Source organism: Amphiprion ocellaris, chromosome 17 (genome assembly GCF_022539595.1).
Source record: "Amphiprion ocellaris isolate individual 3 ecotype Okinawa chromosome 17, ASM2253959v1, whole genome shotgun sequence".
Taxonomy (NCBI): domain Eukaryota; kingdom Metazoa; phylum Chordata; class Actinopteri; family Pomacentridae; genus Amphiprion; species Amphiprion ocellaris.
This window is the reverse complement of record NC_072782.1, coordinates 28,268,404-28,283,854: the sequence shown is the minus strand read 5'-3', so window position 1 is coordinate 28,283,854 and position 15,451 is coordinate 28,268,404. Positions and strand designations below refer to the sequence as shown.

Genomic DNA, 15,451 nt, shown 5'->3' with positions numbered 1-15,451 from the left:
AACTAATTTTATATGCAAATGTTAAGTAATTTATGACAGACAGTTTAGGATTTTAATGTCAGTTTAGCAGCTAAGAACACAATCTGACTTCTTCAAGGCTAAAACAAGTGGTTGTGGGAGATTTGTGAGAGCAGTTACAGCTTTGTGTTGGAAAATAAAAAAAACATAAAACCTAGAGAATATATTATCATACCAGAAAAAAAAAAACAAGAAATTTACAAAATTAGTCAGAAATATCTGATCAGGACATTGCATGTGAATTAGCTGCATGCCATCGCTGCAAAAATAAACAATAACATGAAATAAATAAGTAGAAATCCATTAATTACCTAACTGTGTAAGACAGTTTTCTTAGATTAGAGCTAAGAGGAAGTAGCTTGAATCAGTAGAAATCTTCTTCACCTGTTCATTTTGGTTCTGATTCCATCCCCCAGATGTTGAACCTCTTTGTCGCCGTCATCATGGATAACTTTGAGTATCTGACCAGAGACGCCTCCATCCTCGGACCTCATCACCTGGACGAGTTTATCCGAGTGTGGGCTGAGTACGACCCGGCAGCCTGGTAGGTTCCTCCAGTGATGAGTGCAGCTCCTGTGTTTGTTTTAGCAGGAGAAGGTAGAGCGGGGAGCAGGAAACCCCTCTAGATTGACTCCTAGTTCCAGCAGGTTGACTTTCGGCTGTGAAATCTTGTCTTAGCAGCGACGTGTGAACGACATTAAGCCTGAGCAGAGCGTTGGCTGAAGCTGGCGACGAACCTCCTGTCGGCTGGACTGATGCATGTAAATCCATCGTTCTGCTCCACGTCCACTCAGCCCTCGCTGCCGATAAGCCGACGGCATCCAGAGCTCCTCAGTCTGCCTGTTTCTGACTTTTTCTGTCCTTCTAGTTGGGGGAAATACAGGTTTATGTCAGCAGCCTCTCTGGCCTTTACACCAACCAGCTTACCTTCACTGGAAGTCTAATCTATGCCAGATTATATAAGGCTCATTAAGTTTTAACGAAGGCTTGTCGGTGAGTCAGGACTCCAGAAGAGGTGTGAGATGTGAAATATGAAACTGCTGTCACCTGACAGACATTGCGGGGGAGGAATTATTATTTATTCCTTTGAATATAAATGAGACGCTCTCAGGAGAGCCTCCAGTAGCATCCGGAGTGTTTTCTCAACCGCTTTAACTCATCATTATGTCAGGATGCTGTGACGAGCACGTTTAAGGCTCACCGTTTTCAGTTTTTATTGGATTTCACAGATTTGAAAAGAGCAAATTGGCTTAAACTAATTTTGTATGGGAAAGGTTATTGTGTGATGCAAAAAGAAAGTGAACACAGACAGTTGTGGTGGGTTTTAGAGTACATTAGAGACAATTTTTGGCCACCAATGTAGTTGTAGAAGGACATTTGTTAGCAATTGGAGCCTCATGTTTGGAAATAAAACCTAAAAACTCTAGAAAAACATCTGAAATATTCAAAATAAGCACCAACACATTCACAGGTTTGACCAGAAGAATGAAAAAAAGAACCACAAGCATAATGTTTTTTTTGTATGCTTCATGTTAATTTTTGCTAATTCATAAGAGATTATCTGTTAGCAGGAGCGAGTGTGTTTCAGGCTCATCATGTTCAGTTTTTACTGGATTTCACAGATTTGAAAAGTGCAAATTGGCTTAAACTCATCTTTAGACGTAAAGTTATTGTGTGCTGCAAAAAGACAGTTGTGTGGGGGATGTAGAGGGGTATATTAGGGTATATTAGACGCTTTTTTGGTGAAACTGTGGTTGTGGAGAGCAGTAGAGGCGGGTTTTAGAGTATATTACATACATTATTGGCAGAAAAAGGAGATTTATTTAACAGACTTTTATTTAACAGAGATTCATGTTGAGAAACAAAACCTAAAATTTCTAGAAAAATATCTGAAATAATCACAGTAAGCAACAAATTCACAGATTTATTCACAAGCCTGCTGCGTCTTGTTCATTCCATCTAACTGATAACAGATCCTCAGTTTTTACTGGATTTCACAGATTTGAAAATAGCAAATTTACAAAACTAGTTTACAGATTTAGCCATAATATGAGTCGCAGTTTTAATGTTTTTCTTTTTGCTTCTGCTTCTTTTTAATTCAAATGATGCATTTAAGGCTCGTCATTTTCCATTTTTATTGAATTATCAGATTTAAAAAGAGCAAACTGGCTTAAACCATTTTTTTATCCAAAAGTTTATCGTGAGCTGTAAAAAGAAAGTTACTACGGTGAGGAATGTTGGGAGTTTTAGGGTATATAGACGCATTTTTGTCCAAAAAAGTAGCTGTAGAGAGCAGTTAGAGCTTCATGTTGGGAAATATAAACTAAAACTTGTAGAAAAACATCAAAAATGTTCAAAATAAGCACCAGTAAATTCACAGATTTAGCCACAAAAATGAAAGAGCCACAAGTAAAATGTTTTTCTTTCTGCTTCTTGTTAAGTGATTATCAGTTATAGCAGGAACAAGTGCGTTTAAAGCTCATCATTTTCAGTTATTATTGCATTTCAGAGATTTGTAAATGGCAAAATGGCTTAAACTATTTCTGTTTATACAAAAAGTTATTGTGTGCTGAAAAATAAAGTTAGCACAGTGGGGAAGTTGGAAGTTTTAGGGTATATTAGATGCATTTTTGGTCAAAAAAGGGAGATTTTGTTGGGAAATAAAAACTAAAATTTCTACAAAATATCAGAATTTTTAAAAATAAGTCCCAACAAATTCACAGATTTATCCACAAAAATTAAAACTGAAAACAGAGCCACAGGTTTAATATTTTTCTTTATGCGGCTGCTTCTTCTTGATTCAAATGATGCATTTAAGGATCCTCATTTTCAGTTTTTATTGGCTTTCACAGATTTAAAAAGAGCAAATTGGCTTAAACTAATATTTTAAACAAAAAGTTATTGTGTGAGGCAAAAAGAAAGTTAGCACAGTAGGGAGGTTGGGGATTTCAGGGTACACTACATACATCTTTGCCCAAAGAAAGGGAGATTTTGTTGGGAAATAAAACTAAAACTCAATAGAAAAACACCAAAAATGTTTAAAATAAGCACCAACAATGTCACAGATTTAGCCACAAGAATGAAAACTGAAAACAGAGCCACTAGTGTAATATTTTTCTTTATGCTTCTTGTTAATTCCTGTTAACTGATTATCAAAGACAGATGTAATGAAATGATCTAACCTGTTGAACGTGTCTCATCTTTTTCAGCGGGAGGATTTGCTATCAGGATATGTACAAATTGCTGCGATTTATCTCGCCTCCCCTGGGCCTGGGGAAGAAGTGCCCCAGCAGGGTGGCTTATAAGGTTTGCCCCCCGCCACACAGTCCTTTTTTAGCTGTTTAAAGGGACTGTGGTGGTTTTTCAAACTGTGAATGATTGTCGGAGAATGACCCGAACACACACACACACACACACATGCATACATCAAGTCCTCCACTAACCAGCCGGCAGGTAACCATGGCGAATGCGGGAAACAATGCGCCAAGTCAGCCTCGAACAAAAGGCATCGGATGGGATGTCTTAGGATGTTTGGTGGAAGCAGAGGAGAGGGTAGAGAAGAGAGAGCATTGTGTGCTTTGTTTCCACTTTGGTTCCTGCTGATGTCTCTACAAAAACAGAGGGCATCTGAAAGGAATACTCCGCTGAAAATCTGTTTTTTGAGTTGGAAATATTCAGCTTCTTGAGAGGCAAAAGGTTGAAGCTGTTCCTTTAGACTGGGGGGGGGTTAGGAAATATTAAATGCATTTTTGGCCGCAAAAAAAGTAGCTGTAGATGAGAGTTTCTTGTTGTGAAATAAAAACTAAAACTTCCTAATTGGCTTCAACTAATTTTGTTGACAAAAAATTATTGTGTGATGCAAAAGGACAATTACCACAGTAGAGAACGTTGTTGGTTTTTGGGTATATCAGATGCATTTTTGGCCAAAAATGTAAATGTAGAGGGAGATTTGTAAGCAGTTAAAGCTTTTTGTTTGGAAATTAAAACCAAAACTTCTAGAAAAAGCATCTTAAACATTCATAATAAGCCCCAACAAATTCACAGATTTAGTTACAATAATGAAAACTAATGTAGTATTTTTCTTAATGTCAATGCTTCTTGTTGAAGAAAGATGTTTAAGGCTCAACATTTTGAGTTTTTATTGGCTTTAAGTTGGAAAGTTGGAAAGGAAAGTTACCACAATGGGTAGTGTGAAGGGTTTTAAGGTATATTAGACACATTTTTGGCAAAAAAAAAAAAAAAGTAGTTGGAGCTTCATGTTGGGAATTAATTAAAATTAATTATTAATTAGTTAATTAAATTAACTAAAACCTATAGAAAAACATCTGAAATTTTCAAAATAAGCACCAACAAATTCATAGATTTAGCCACAAAAATGAAAACTACTGTAATGTTTTTCTTTATGCTACTGCTTCTTGTTAATTCCTGATAATAGATGTGCATGTGAGGCTCATCATTTTTAGTTTTTATTGAATGTCACACATTTGAGGAAAAACAAATTGGCTTCCATTTTGAAAGCAAAAGACATCAAGGTGGTTTTCAACACCTATAAGCTGCAGAAAACCAAAAGACAGAACAGCTTTCCATTGCAGCTGCTATGAAATTTAATCTACAAACCTTTCAGTCGCCTTTCTAGCTTTCAGGGAGTGAATATTCCTAAAAAGGCTTAATTTTTGGCGGATTATTCCTTTAACTCCAGATTAACTCTTCATTCATAGCTGCATATCTTCCACCAGGATCCTTCCATCCAACATCTCTGAACAGGAATCCTCCGGAGCATCTTCCTCCCTCCTCCTTCCTCCTCTGGGATCCTGAATCTGTAACCCGGATCCACATCATGATATCCTGGAAATCTTATTAACAAGGATTTCTGTGTTTTCCTCCTCTCTCCCATTCTCCCATTCTTTCTGTTGATCTAACTCCCCCCTCCTGCTCCTTTCTAATTCCACCTCCCCACCCTGGAAAATCTTCATCCCTGTTTCCACCGAAGCGGCCGCATGACTTACCGCAATATGTACGAGATGCTCCGCGACATGTCCCCTCCGCTAGGTTTGGGGAAGAAATGTCCGCCCCGAGTCGCCTATAAGGTAGAATCCCTCCTTCCTCCTCCTCCTCCTCCTCCCTCCTGCAGTCTCTGCTGGTTTCCTGCTTCCTCCTGTCAAACACCTTCAGGCTTCTGTCGCGGTCGGTGTCTTCCGGCCTGCTGCTGTGATGTTCTTTCTGTTCTTCTTCTGTTCTTCTAATGTAGAAAACTGGTAAACAAAAAGAGAGATGAGAAAAAGAACCAAAAAGCAAGAAAAAACCCACCCAACCGGGACGTATTTTTACTGTGTTGGTCTACGTATAATATGTCAGGAATCAGTGTGTTGAATCCACAGTAAATTATGACCATTTCTGCAGCTCCGTGGAGCTTTTTTGTAGCCTGTTTTTGCTTACTGTTTTGGTTTTCCAGCAGCCTCAGCAACTCTCATTTCCAACAGCAGCAGGTGGCTGTTTTCAGCAAACAAGCTCTGATAAATCCATTGAACGCCATCTGCCCAGCAACCATTAGCAGAAACACAGGCTACAATACCAACTAGCCGGTGAAGGAAGAGGAACATCTAGCGGTTAGAGCCAGATATCCTTCTCTGGAATCAAATTTATGACCTCAGGAACCTTAGATTGAACAAATACGTTTATACGAGTACAGTATATTCTGTCTGCAGTACGATGGAATGCAGGCGGTTATATTTCTTTTTTTTTTTTTTTTTAAATGGGACGACTGTAGATATCTGTGAGATCAAGGAAACAGCCACCTTTGAAGAAGCACCCTGCTGGTTAACTGGTAAAAAGCAGCGGTTTGATTTTCCAGCAGCCTGCAGGGCTTCAGGGAGGCAACATCCAGATAAACTGATGTTTGATTTTGACGTTTATTGTCCCTAGAGGGTGAGATCTGATGTCTAGGGGCATCAGTTTAATGCCTCCGTGGTAGCAACATGGCAGGAGGCTTTATGTTTTAGAATTGTTGCTTCTTCCGTTCTTCTATATCCGTCCCATTCTGGTGAAAATAATGTCTCTTAAATGGCTCAAGAGATTTTTAGCATTTTGGTGGACATATTTACTTATTCTCGAGGATTCATTGATGGGATTTTATTGGCTAAAGGTCAAAGGTTGAGGTCACTGTCACTTCACAAAACAGTTTTTGGGCCATAAACCAATAGTTAATGCTAATTTTAACAAAATTTCATATCTAATAGGACAAATGAACGAACCCATGATATTTTATATTCAAAAGGTTAAATCTGGACAGACATGGATGCTAACGATTTGCGCTATATTAGATGAGCTCTGCTGTCCGACCAATCGCAGTTGAGTGTTCTGCCCACTGCCTCCCTCCACTTGAATTAATCTGACATCGTTTTGGTTTAAACTGCAACTTGAGTACTGTTAGTTTGGAACTATTTTTCCCATCGGCTTCCACTTCACCTGGTGTTTAGTGTAATTAGCGAATGTTAGCATGCTAGTATACGGAGACATTACTTTTCATTGTAGTTCTAATGTGAACATGTTTACCATGTGTTACAAGCAAACTAACATTGGAATATGGTTGTAGCTTTAGCAAACACTATCATGGTAAACGTATGAAATGCAGAGGCTGCAAATGAGGCTGGTGGAGACCAAAAACAGAGGTAAAAACAGTGAATGAATTTATAATATGGGAAAAAAATAAGTCTTTCTTTTAAATACATGAAATACAAATGTTTACTAATTCCCTAAAATTTTGGCCCAGTTCAGAAATGTTTGTCTGTTACATTACATTTACTTTCAAAATGTCTGGTATTTAACAAAATGAAGAGCTTTTGCAAGTCTTACCTTAAACCGCTCGTGTAGAAGGCAAAATAACATTCATAATTAATGTAAAATGTAATGTAAAAATCTTATTTTTGTTATGTATCGACAGTTTGAGGGATTATTTTATGACAACAAAGTCTGCTTTATCTACTATATTACAGTAACCAATTAGAAAATGCAAATAAAGTGTATTTACTACCATACTGTATTATAGAATTGTCGAGTTTGACCAAATTTTATTACATTTTGTTCCTAAATCTGCCCAGAATCCACCTATTCCTGAAATCAGAAGAATCCAAATGTTTCTTGGCTGATCCCACTGAAGAGCTTTAAATTACACATGCTGAAGGTTTGATCCAGATCAAAATAGAAACTGGATTTTGTGATGTAATCCAATCAAGGTCCTTTTTTTTTATTCTTTTGAAGAACCCATTTTCAAGATTTGATCCAACCTGATAACAAAAATCCAGTCTGATTTCTTCTGAAAAACTGGACTATAGAGTCTATCTGCTCCCTAAATTGATAATGGTAGCCATGACAGGATGTCTTAAAAACTTATTTACGGTTTAAAATGGAATTTGGAGTAACGAATTTCAAAAGAACAAGTGATTTTAGCACAAGATCTAGTCTAGATTCAGATGCTAATGAGGATTTACTGAGGGATTTTGTGTCCCTGCAAGATGAGACGTTTTAGATCCTGATCAGCTCCTGCGCTGAATGAAAGCAAACCTTCGCCATGTGATTATGTGAAAGAGGAAGTGGTGAACACACCTCAGCGATTCTCAGGTAGCTCCTCTGCCAGCCGCTAACCTCTTAGCATGCAGACTAAATGTGAGTGGTTCCAGTTCATGCACAGCTGTCCACACGAATCACAGTTAAAGCGGCGCTGCCCTCGCCCCAGTTAAAAATGTCTCCGTCTGACGTGGTCGCATGTCCAAATATATCCCTCGTCTTTTCACAAATCGACAGAGAACACACAGGGAGAGAGCAGCACTTTAAAGCAAGGCTAGTGATTTTATTTTCCCCCATTATTCTATTTTCCCTCCCATCTCTTTGCTCCTTGTTAACCTCCCTGAGTTTTTAATGAACACGTCTTCCCCTGATAGTCACAGTTACCCTCTACGCTCCACTTTTATGTTCTGTCTCCAGGCTCGGCTTCACTGTCTCTTTCTTTCTCTCTCTGGGGCTTTGGATCCTTTTCTTCTTCGCTCTAACTTTCCCTCAAGTGTAGCTTCACTTTGTGCACCTCTAATGTAAAGTCTTTGTCTGCAAGCTTCTGTCCTCTACATTTATTCTAGGAGTCATTCCAGAATTGGAGGACATTTTACATCATATCTATCCATCCAATTTCAAATAATCCATGTGCAAAATAGTAAAACATGCAGTTTTTGTGTAAATGTTCTTGTCCCGAGACCAATTTTAAAAAAAAAAAAAAAAATAGGAGAAAAGAATGTTTGAAAATATTTATAAAATACCAAATAAATCTGGGGTTCCCCAAAAATAGCATTTTTCTCTTGTCCCACCCCTCAGATGACCAAATTGAACCTCAAATAAAACAGCTAAAAATAAAATTTAAATCTCCTTTTTCTGATTTTTTTTTTTTCATTGATGCGTCTTGTCATAGTGGGAAATTTTTTTTAAAAAAACATAATATTTTAAATAATGATTATTATGCATGGAACGCATGTCCCACGACAACCTTGTTAGCATGACCTTTTTATCTGGTAGAAGAAGAAGAAACCAGTGAATCACATGAAACGCTGGAATTTTTTTCTAAAAGAATGAGTAGAGCAAAGCTATGTCCTCTCTTCTATTTTTCATATTTTCATCACATTGTCAGCCTTGATTGAATGTCTCACTCTACCTCATATTATGAGGATCAGACTAATTCTTTGGACTGTTTTCCATCAGTCAGTTTGTCCTCTTGGTCAACAGTAACAGCAGCTAAATATCTAGCTTCTACTGCTGAGAAAAAGATCATATTAGCATGGATTAGCAACCCTGTTACTGTGATTAGAGTAGGGTTAGCAAACAACACAGAAAACATGGAATAAAAATGCTGCCATTGATGTGGAAGCTGAGCCAATCAAGCCTTTGATAGTTTATTACCTATTATTGATGAATATGGAGCAGAAAATTGTAAAAGAAAAGGTTTATTTTTCAAACATTTTGAAGCCCACATGTCCTCCAGTTCTGGAATGACCCATATGTCTGTCATCTCTGTTTCTGGGAACTTGATTTAACTCTTCACGTGTTCTGCCCATCGTCCTCCTCTCATGTCTCCATCTTTTCATCTTCTACACTCTGCTATACTTTTCCTTAAATCTCTTTGGCCTTCATTTGGCTTGAAGAAAATTGGAACCATCAGTTATAGTTTGCCTCTTTTGTCCCACTGATGTTTCTGGTTTTGTAATTGTGGATTCTGTATGTTGTACATTCGTGTTTCTACTAATTCCAACATGCATGAGTCATTAGCATTAATCCTGAGGCCGTGCATGTCATGGATTTATGCTTTTTACGATCAATGCCTGATGAATTTTAAGTGATCGACTGTAAAAAGGCTGCTTCATGTTTTAATAATGGAGCCTCAGCTTGCCAAGTAGTTGCTGCTAGTAATTACAGGACCAGGCAGCGATGTGAGGCTGATTAACCGATTCATCATTTGGTCAGTGTTCCAGTATCAGAAAATAATGAAAGTAGAGCTCAAGCCCGAATTTGTTTTGTCCAAAAAACAGTCCAAATTCCAAGAAGATTTGATGTATAGTGATAGAAAACAGAGAAAAGCAGCAAATATTAACATCGGAGAAGCTTGAAGCTCCAAATGTTAGTATTTTTGTTTGATAAATCACTAAAAAAAAGGAGTTTTTCAACCCATCACTGACCTGATTTTGTCAAAAAGCAAATTGGGTTTCAGTTTTTTTGATTCTAGTATAAGTTCTTTCTTGTTTTAAGACTTGTTTCCAGAAAGTAGCTGATTAGAAATGGTTGATTGACTAATGCCTGTTAGTTAAATGGGGTTATCAGAACTCTATTATAGGCAGAAACAGACTATTAAAAGTTAGGTTCAGAGTTTAGTTTTCTATTATACTCACAAACTCATATCTACATTGGAATAATTATCAGTTATTACTCTGTAATTGTTGTTTCTCTTTGTACTAGTTAAGTGATTTGGACTTTAGCCTTAGTTGAATAACACATTTAAAAGTTCAGCTGAAACTAATAAGAGGCTTTGGAAGTAAGAAAAAAAAACAGAGTGAGTATCTTTGGACGTATAATAATAAATAATATTATGATTTAACATTGTTTTGGCATTGTTTTTGCATTTTTGTCTTCAAGGTCCTGATTATGATTTTTTGCATTTTTTTTATATTACAATGCATAAACAATAATAATGTATCAAAATCAATGTTGTTAATCACTGACACATGGCAGATTGTGGAAAAAAAAAATCCACTTCGCACTTACTATAAGGAAAATAAATATTTTTTATCGTGTTTTTCATAAAAGTCAACACTGGCATCATTTATACAACGTAGCATTTGTAGGCTTAAAATCCTGAAAATTAATTAGTATTTGATAATTAAGATCAGGACTGATGTAGATTAATACAAATACATAATTGAAAGTTAAAGTTGATGGTCACACACATGCACTAAATATTAAAATATTTGGCTGCAAGACTAAAATATGCATCAATCTCATACAATGTTGACACCTCTTTTGTGGAGTTAGACAATGAGAACAAATACAGACAAAAAAAAAAGTTAAAAATAAGATTGATATGTAATGTTTTGTGGCATTGTGTTTGACGTGAGTTTTTTAAATTGACGCCTGAGGGTTGAGTTCCTGTTGGTGCTGGACTAAAAAAAATCAAAGTCAAGATGAACCAACTGTCCACAAGATAAAATAAACAGAGGATTTATTCACCTGGTTGAAGTCTAGATTTGCTGCCAGTGTTTTGATGACCGCTCCTTTCATTTATGGTGGAGCTCCATCTTTTCCTGGAGCTCTCGGTTGTGTGTTCCCGGTTCATGGCCTCCTCTTTTTGCTTCCGTTGCCCTCAGCGGTTGGTCCGGATGAACATGCCCATCGCGGATGACAACACCGTGCAGTTCACCTCCACGCTGATGGCGCTGATTCGCACCGCCCTGGAGATCAAACTGGCATCTGGTGAGAGACTAAAAACTACAAAATCCAGAATCCCTGGCGGCCGCGCTGACAGCTCTGATGTGAATGTGAGCGGCGCTGATCGCTGCTCTCTGGATCTGATGTGACATGTTTGTGGGTCCATCCTCAGGGGTTCTGGCTCAGCGGCTCTGTGATGTTGACCTGAAGAGGGAGATAAACCGGGTCTGGCCCAACTTGTCCCAGAAGACCGTGGACCTGCTGGTGACGCCTCATAAATGTAAGCTCTGCTTCGCTTCTAATAGACTCTACTGACCTGACTTCTTCTTGTTTGCTTTTCTCACTTCATCTTTAAGTCTTTCTTACGTAAGCAGATGTTTACTGCACAAATCCATCTCCTATTTTGTCGTTTTTGTCTATTATCGCGTCCCAGATGTCTTATTTTCCTAGAACGATGATAAAACTAGGATGCAATTTCAACTTGTGTCCAGTCAAGTTGAACATTTTCTTGATTATAGTTCATTGATTTGCCTTAATCTGTCTTCCTTTATAGGGATTCCTTAAATGGAAAGCTAGTTTCAGTAATTATGCTGCATCTTTTTCAAGTTGTTTAACTCACTCATGCAGTTTCTAAGTATTTTTTGCTCAGTTATCAATTTTTTTGCAGCAATATATATTCTTGTAGTGATCTGGAAATGGAACAACCATAGCTAGAAGTAGGAAAACCATCTTTTGTGCATTGTGACAGCTGTAATGCCAAATATCATGAACAAGAAAAAAAAGAGAATTTCCTCAATTTTTATTTTACAAAATTTCTAAAACATGTTACCAATGTGCCCACTATTGCTCTGAGTGCCCACAAGTGACACCATTACTGTGGAAAAATAGTAGTTCTACGTGCTCAAGACATTTTACTATTTCCATGTTCTTTCTATCTTCTATTCTACACACTCCCTGCAGTTCAGCCGAATGTGACTGTTTGTCACAGTTGAGTCACTTAAAACGTCTCAGTTGCACTGAGGAGCACACATTTTTTCATTTTTTTTTCTACAGGATCTGGTGCAAACACTTTATTTCTGGCATGCTCTTAAATGAGACATGTATGATGAAGTCATTTTGATGTAATATTACAGTATTAAGGTTAGATTTAGTTAATTTTCCTGATGAAACCACACACCACAGAGGAACAGTTCAAGGACTGTTGGAAAGTTGAAAATCTGTTGATTTTTTTTTTTTTTTTTTTTTTTTTTAATTTTCACTGCCTTTTTTAAAAGACATAACTCACATTTCAAACATAGTAGTGGGTTTTGGGGTTTTCAGGGTTAATAAAAACATTTATGAGGCAATAATGAATGAAAAACCACTTGTTAAGATCAAGACTTTTCTCGTTTTTATCTGTTTCTGAGCCATTTTTTCCAGGTCTTTGTTTCTCAAAACAAGTTAAAAAGTCAGTGTGGTGAGATAACTGTAACTTGTTTCCAATACAAATGTACACATTTCCTCAATTTTCTGGATTGTGCAAATGATTCTAGAGAAAAATGATTGGAATACGCTGTAAAACACAACTAACTTCATGACTCAATAACAGGCAACGCACTAAATATTTGATAGAATGTATATTTTTTGTGGTTTGGTTCTTACTGTTTTTTGTTTTTTTTTCTCGTAATTGAGCCACAATCTGTTCCACTCTTCAAGTTCTACTTTGTTGCTTATCTGGCGCCATCTACTGTCCACTCAGAGTAACCGTCACTCACTCTTCCTTCTGATCTTCCAGATAACGAGCTGACAGTGGGGAAAGTCTATGCAGCTCTAATGATTTTCGACTACTATAAGCAGAATCGTGCCAAGAAACTGCAGCAGCAGAATCCTTCAGGGGCACCTCAGGTAGTAAAATGACAGTATATAGAAAGTACGTAGACAGGAAGGAAACCGAATGTACCTCAGTGAGTGAGATAAGTCTGTATTTGAATTTAAAGTCTAGTTTTCGTTGCTGAATAGGTTGAGTATTAGATTTGGAATCTTTTTGCACACATTTCCTAAGACACTTACCTACAGACTTAAAACCCTAAGGCACATGCATCAAAGTTCTTTAGTTTTTTTGTATTTTTTAGGACTAAGTCAGGAAAAGTAAGGTGTTTCATTCGCTTTATGGTACCTTAAACTATGTAGTTGTTGTCCAGTGTTTTTAGTTTACTTTAAAAAATAGACAAATTTGGAAATTTCTATTGAACACTTTGAATATTTATGGATGGAATTATAGAAAAATGAATCAATTAACAGCAAATATGGCACAAAAAAATTATAAGACATTTTTTTTCTTTTTTTCCACATCTTGTACATTTAAAGCTTATGTAGTCAATGTTTTAACAATGGATAAAAACAAATATAGGTACTACAGAGATGCCTCACATGATCCTTATGGAGAATTATCAGAATTACCTAAAAGCTTTGCAGTTTCAATTCGCTCTATGTTGCATTTTTCAGCTTATTGCTTTGGTTTACTGGATACAATGTGGTTTCTCTTTCAGTTCCAATTCCCTGTTATTATCAGCCTAGTTTATAGCTGTTGTAGACACTTATTTAAAACAAATAGAATCAAGAAACCCACCCATGCTACCTAAAGAACACCAAACTTCAGTCAGATTCAGTCTGTGACTAGCTGGTGAACAACGCAGACTGTTGTTGAGATATGTTTATGTCCATTAAGAGGTGATAGCAATCAAAACAGAGCTAAAAAAGAGTGACTATTGGATTTACATTCACCTTGAGGTCAGAGACATGACTTAAAACTAATGATAATATTGCTTTGTGTATGTGTGACGCAATTAGCCAACCTAGCACTGGGTCACATAGTTTGTGTTCCATAGTTTGTGATTCTTGCTGTTGTTCTTACTTCTGCAGAGTAAACTGGGAGCATTGTTCCGTCCTGTGCTGCCCCTCCCTCACATCCAGGAAGTAGAACCGCCGTTTCCAAGCCTCAAACAGCCAATCACACCCCAACCGGAGCCAGAAAGGAAACCCGAGATCCCACCAACCACCACCCTCACCAGCAGCACCATGAGCCGGGACATCATGTAAGTGGCTGACAGTCAGAAAACACTAGAAACAAGAGTTCCACCATATAAAATACTACAACTTTATATATATTTAGCTGATCAGAAAAATGTACCTGAAACTTAGGTGGTTTTCTAACAACCAGGCAAGAATGAGCATTTTTAGTCCTTCAGCACAGATGTTTGAAGCCTTCTTTTTTAAACTAAATGAGGTATTAGAGCATATTTTAGTTTGGCATGTATCTAAGGTGTAGTTTGAAAAAACACACTCCAGATGATGTGCAGTGACATATTTTTGAGGGGTACAATTGTCAGGCCAGAGTTTATGGCAGGGGTGTCAATCAAATGGCTTGGCAAATTTCAAAAAATTACAGAGAAGACATGAACTGCAAATTGTAAATTTGTGAAACTAAAAACTTCAAATATCTAGATCTTGACAAGTTATTTAGATCATAAAGCAAAATACTGTATTATTGAGTTCTAGATACACTGCAGTCTGTAAGTTGTAATGTGTAAATGATAAAATGAGGCATAATTTTGTTTAAATTGCACTTACTTTTCTTAAGAAATTTCAAATTGTCCATATTGTTTTGTAAAAAGATATGTCATTAAGTGTGAACATTATCAGAATGTACTTTTTTTGTCTTCGTCTCCTATGAGTATTTTTAATTTTGAGAACTCATTAAGCTCTTTGAAATCTGAAATCACGAGCAGAATGTGTTAAATGTTCCTTGTTGGGGTATTCACAGAATACGATAACACCTTCTACAATAACAGCAGCAATTACAGCTTTATCTGGCCGTATGTTTACATTGCAAACTGATATGTAAAACAAATAAGAATGGAGAATTTTTTGGACCAAAGACCATGATACTGATTTCACATGTTTGAGCCAATAAATCATGTGAATTCATAAGTAGTCATTCCTCTGTTTATATCTGTGTTTGGTTTCACAAAGGTAGGCTTTAAATCTAACTTTAAGTCAGACAAGTTGTAGTGGTACTAATGTGCAACAAATTTGGGTAAAATAAAGATGTTTTCCATCCTAAAAGAACATGGCTGACTGGACACATCAATCAGCTCCTGTCAGCTGAGGAGAAACTGTTTTCCCTCTGGAAGAATTCAGAAATTATATTTTTACAGAACCTTCCGGGAGTCAAAAATCTCAACTACGGGCTCAGATGCTGTAACTTGTTAATGTAGCTGAATTCTGCTGCTGCGCTCTCTTCAGTCAGACTGCAGATAATTAACTCTGACACTTTGACACCACTGACAATGCCTTCAAAAACTCTCAAAACTCTTTCCCTTCTTATTTTGTACTCCAAGTTACAAATATGTTTTCAATTCTAGTCTAACAACAAAATTCAGGTTGCTTTAATACTACAAACCTGATCTAAAACCTCTACGTGAGACCGGTTCCTGAT

General features: G+C 37.0%; 1 protein-coding gene across 8 annotated transcripts in view; it reads left to right on the top strand.

Annotated features, from left to right (window-relative positions):
* The window catches only part of cacna1bb (calcium channel, voltage-dependent, N type, alpha 1B subunit, b), a 261,236-nt gene that overhangs the window by 221,393 nt on the left and 24,392 nt on the right, over positions 1-15,451 (top strand). For 6 of the 8 annotated variants that reach the window (XM_055019128.1, XM_055019126.1, XM_055019125.1 and 3 more), the window contains 6 exons: positions 435-562; positions 5,009-5,105; positions 10,914-11,019; positions 11,147-11,254; positions 12,749-12,858; positions 13,876-14,048. In XM_055019128.1, coding sequence (XP_054875103.1) covers positions 435-562; positions 5,009-5,105; positions 10,914-11,019; positions 11,147-11,254; positions 12,749-12,858; positions 13,876-14,048 — 722 coding nt within the window. Of the gene's footprint in view, positions 1-434; positions 563-3,227; positions 3,325-5,008; positions 5,106-10,913; positions 11,020-11,146; positions 11,255-12,748; positions 12,859-13,875; positions 14,049-15,451 lie in introns of all 8 variants that reach the window. The other 2 variants (XM_055019127.1, XM_055019123.1) reach the window with 1 other exon arrangement.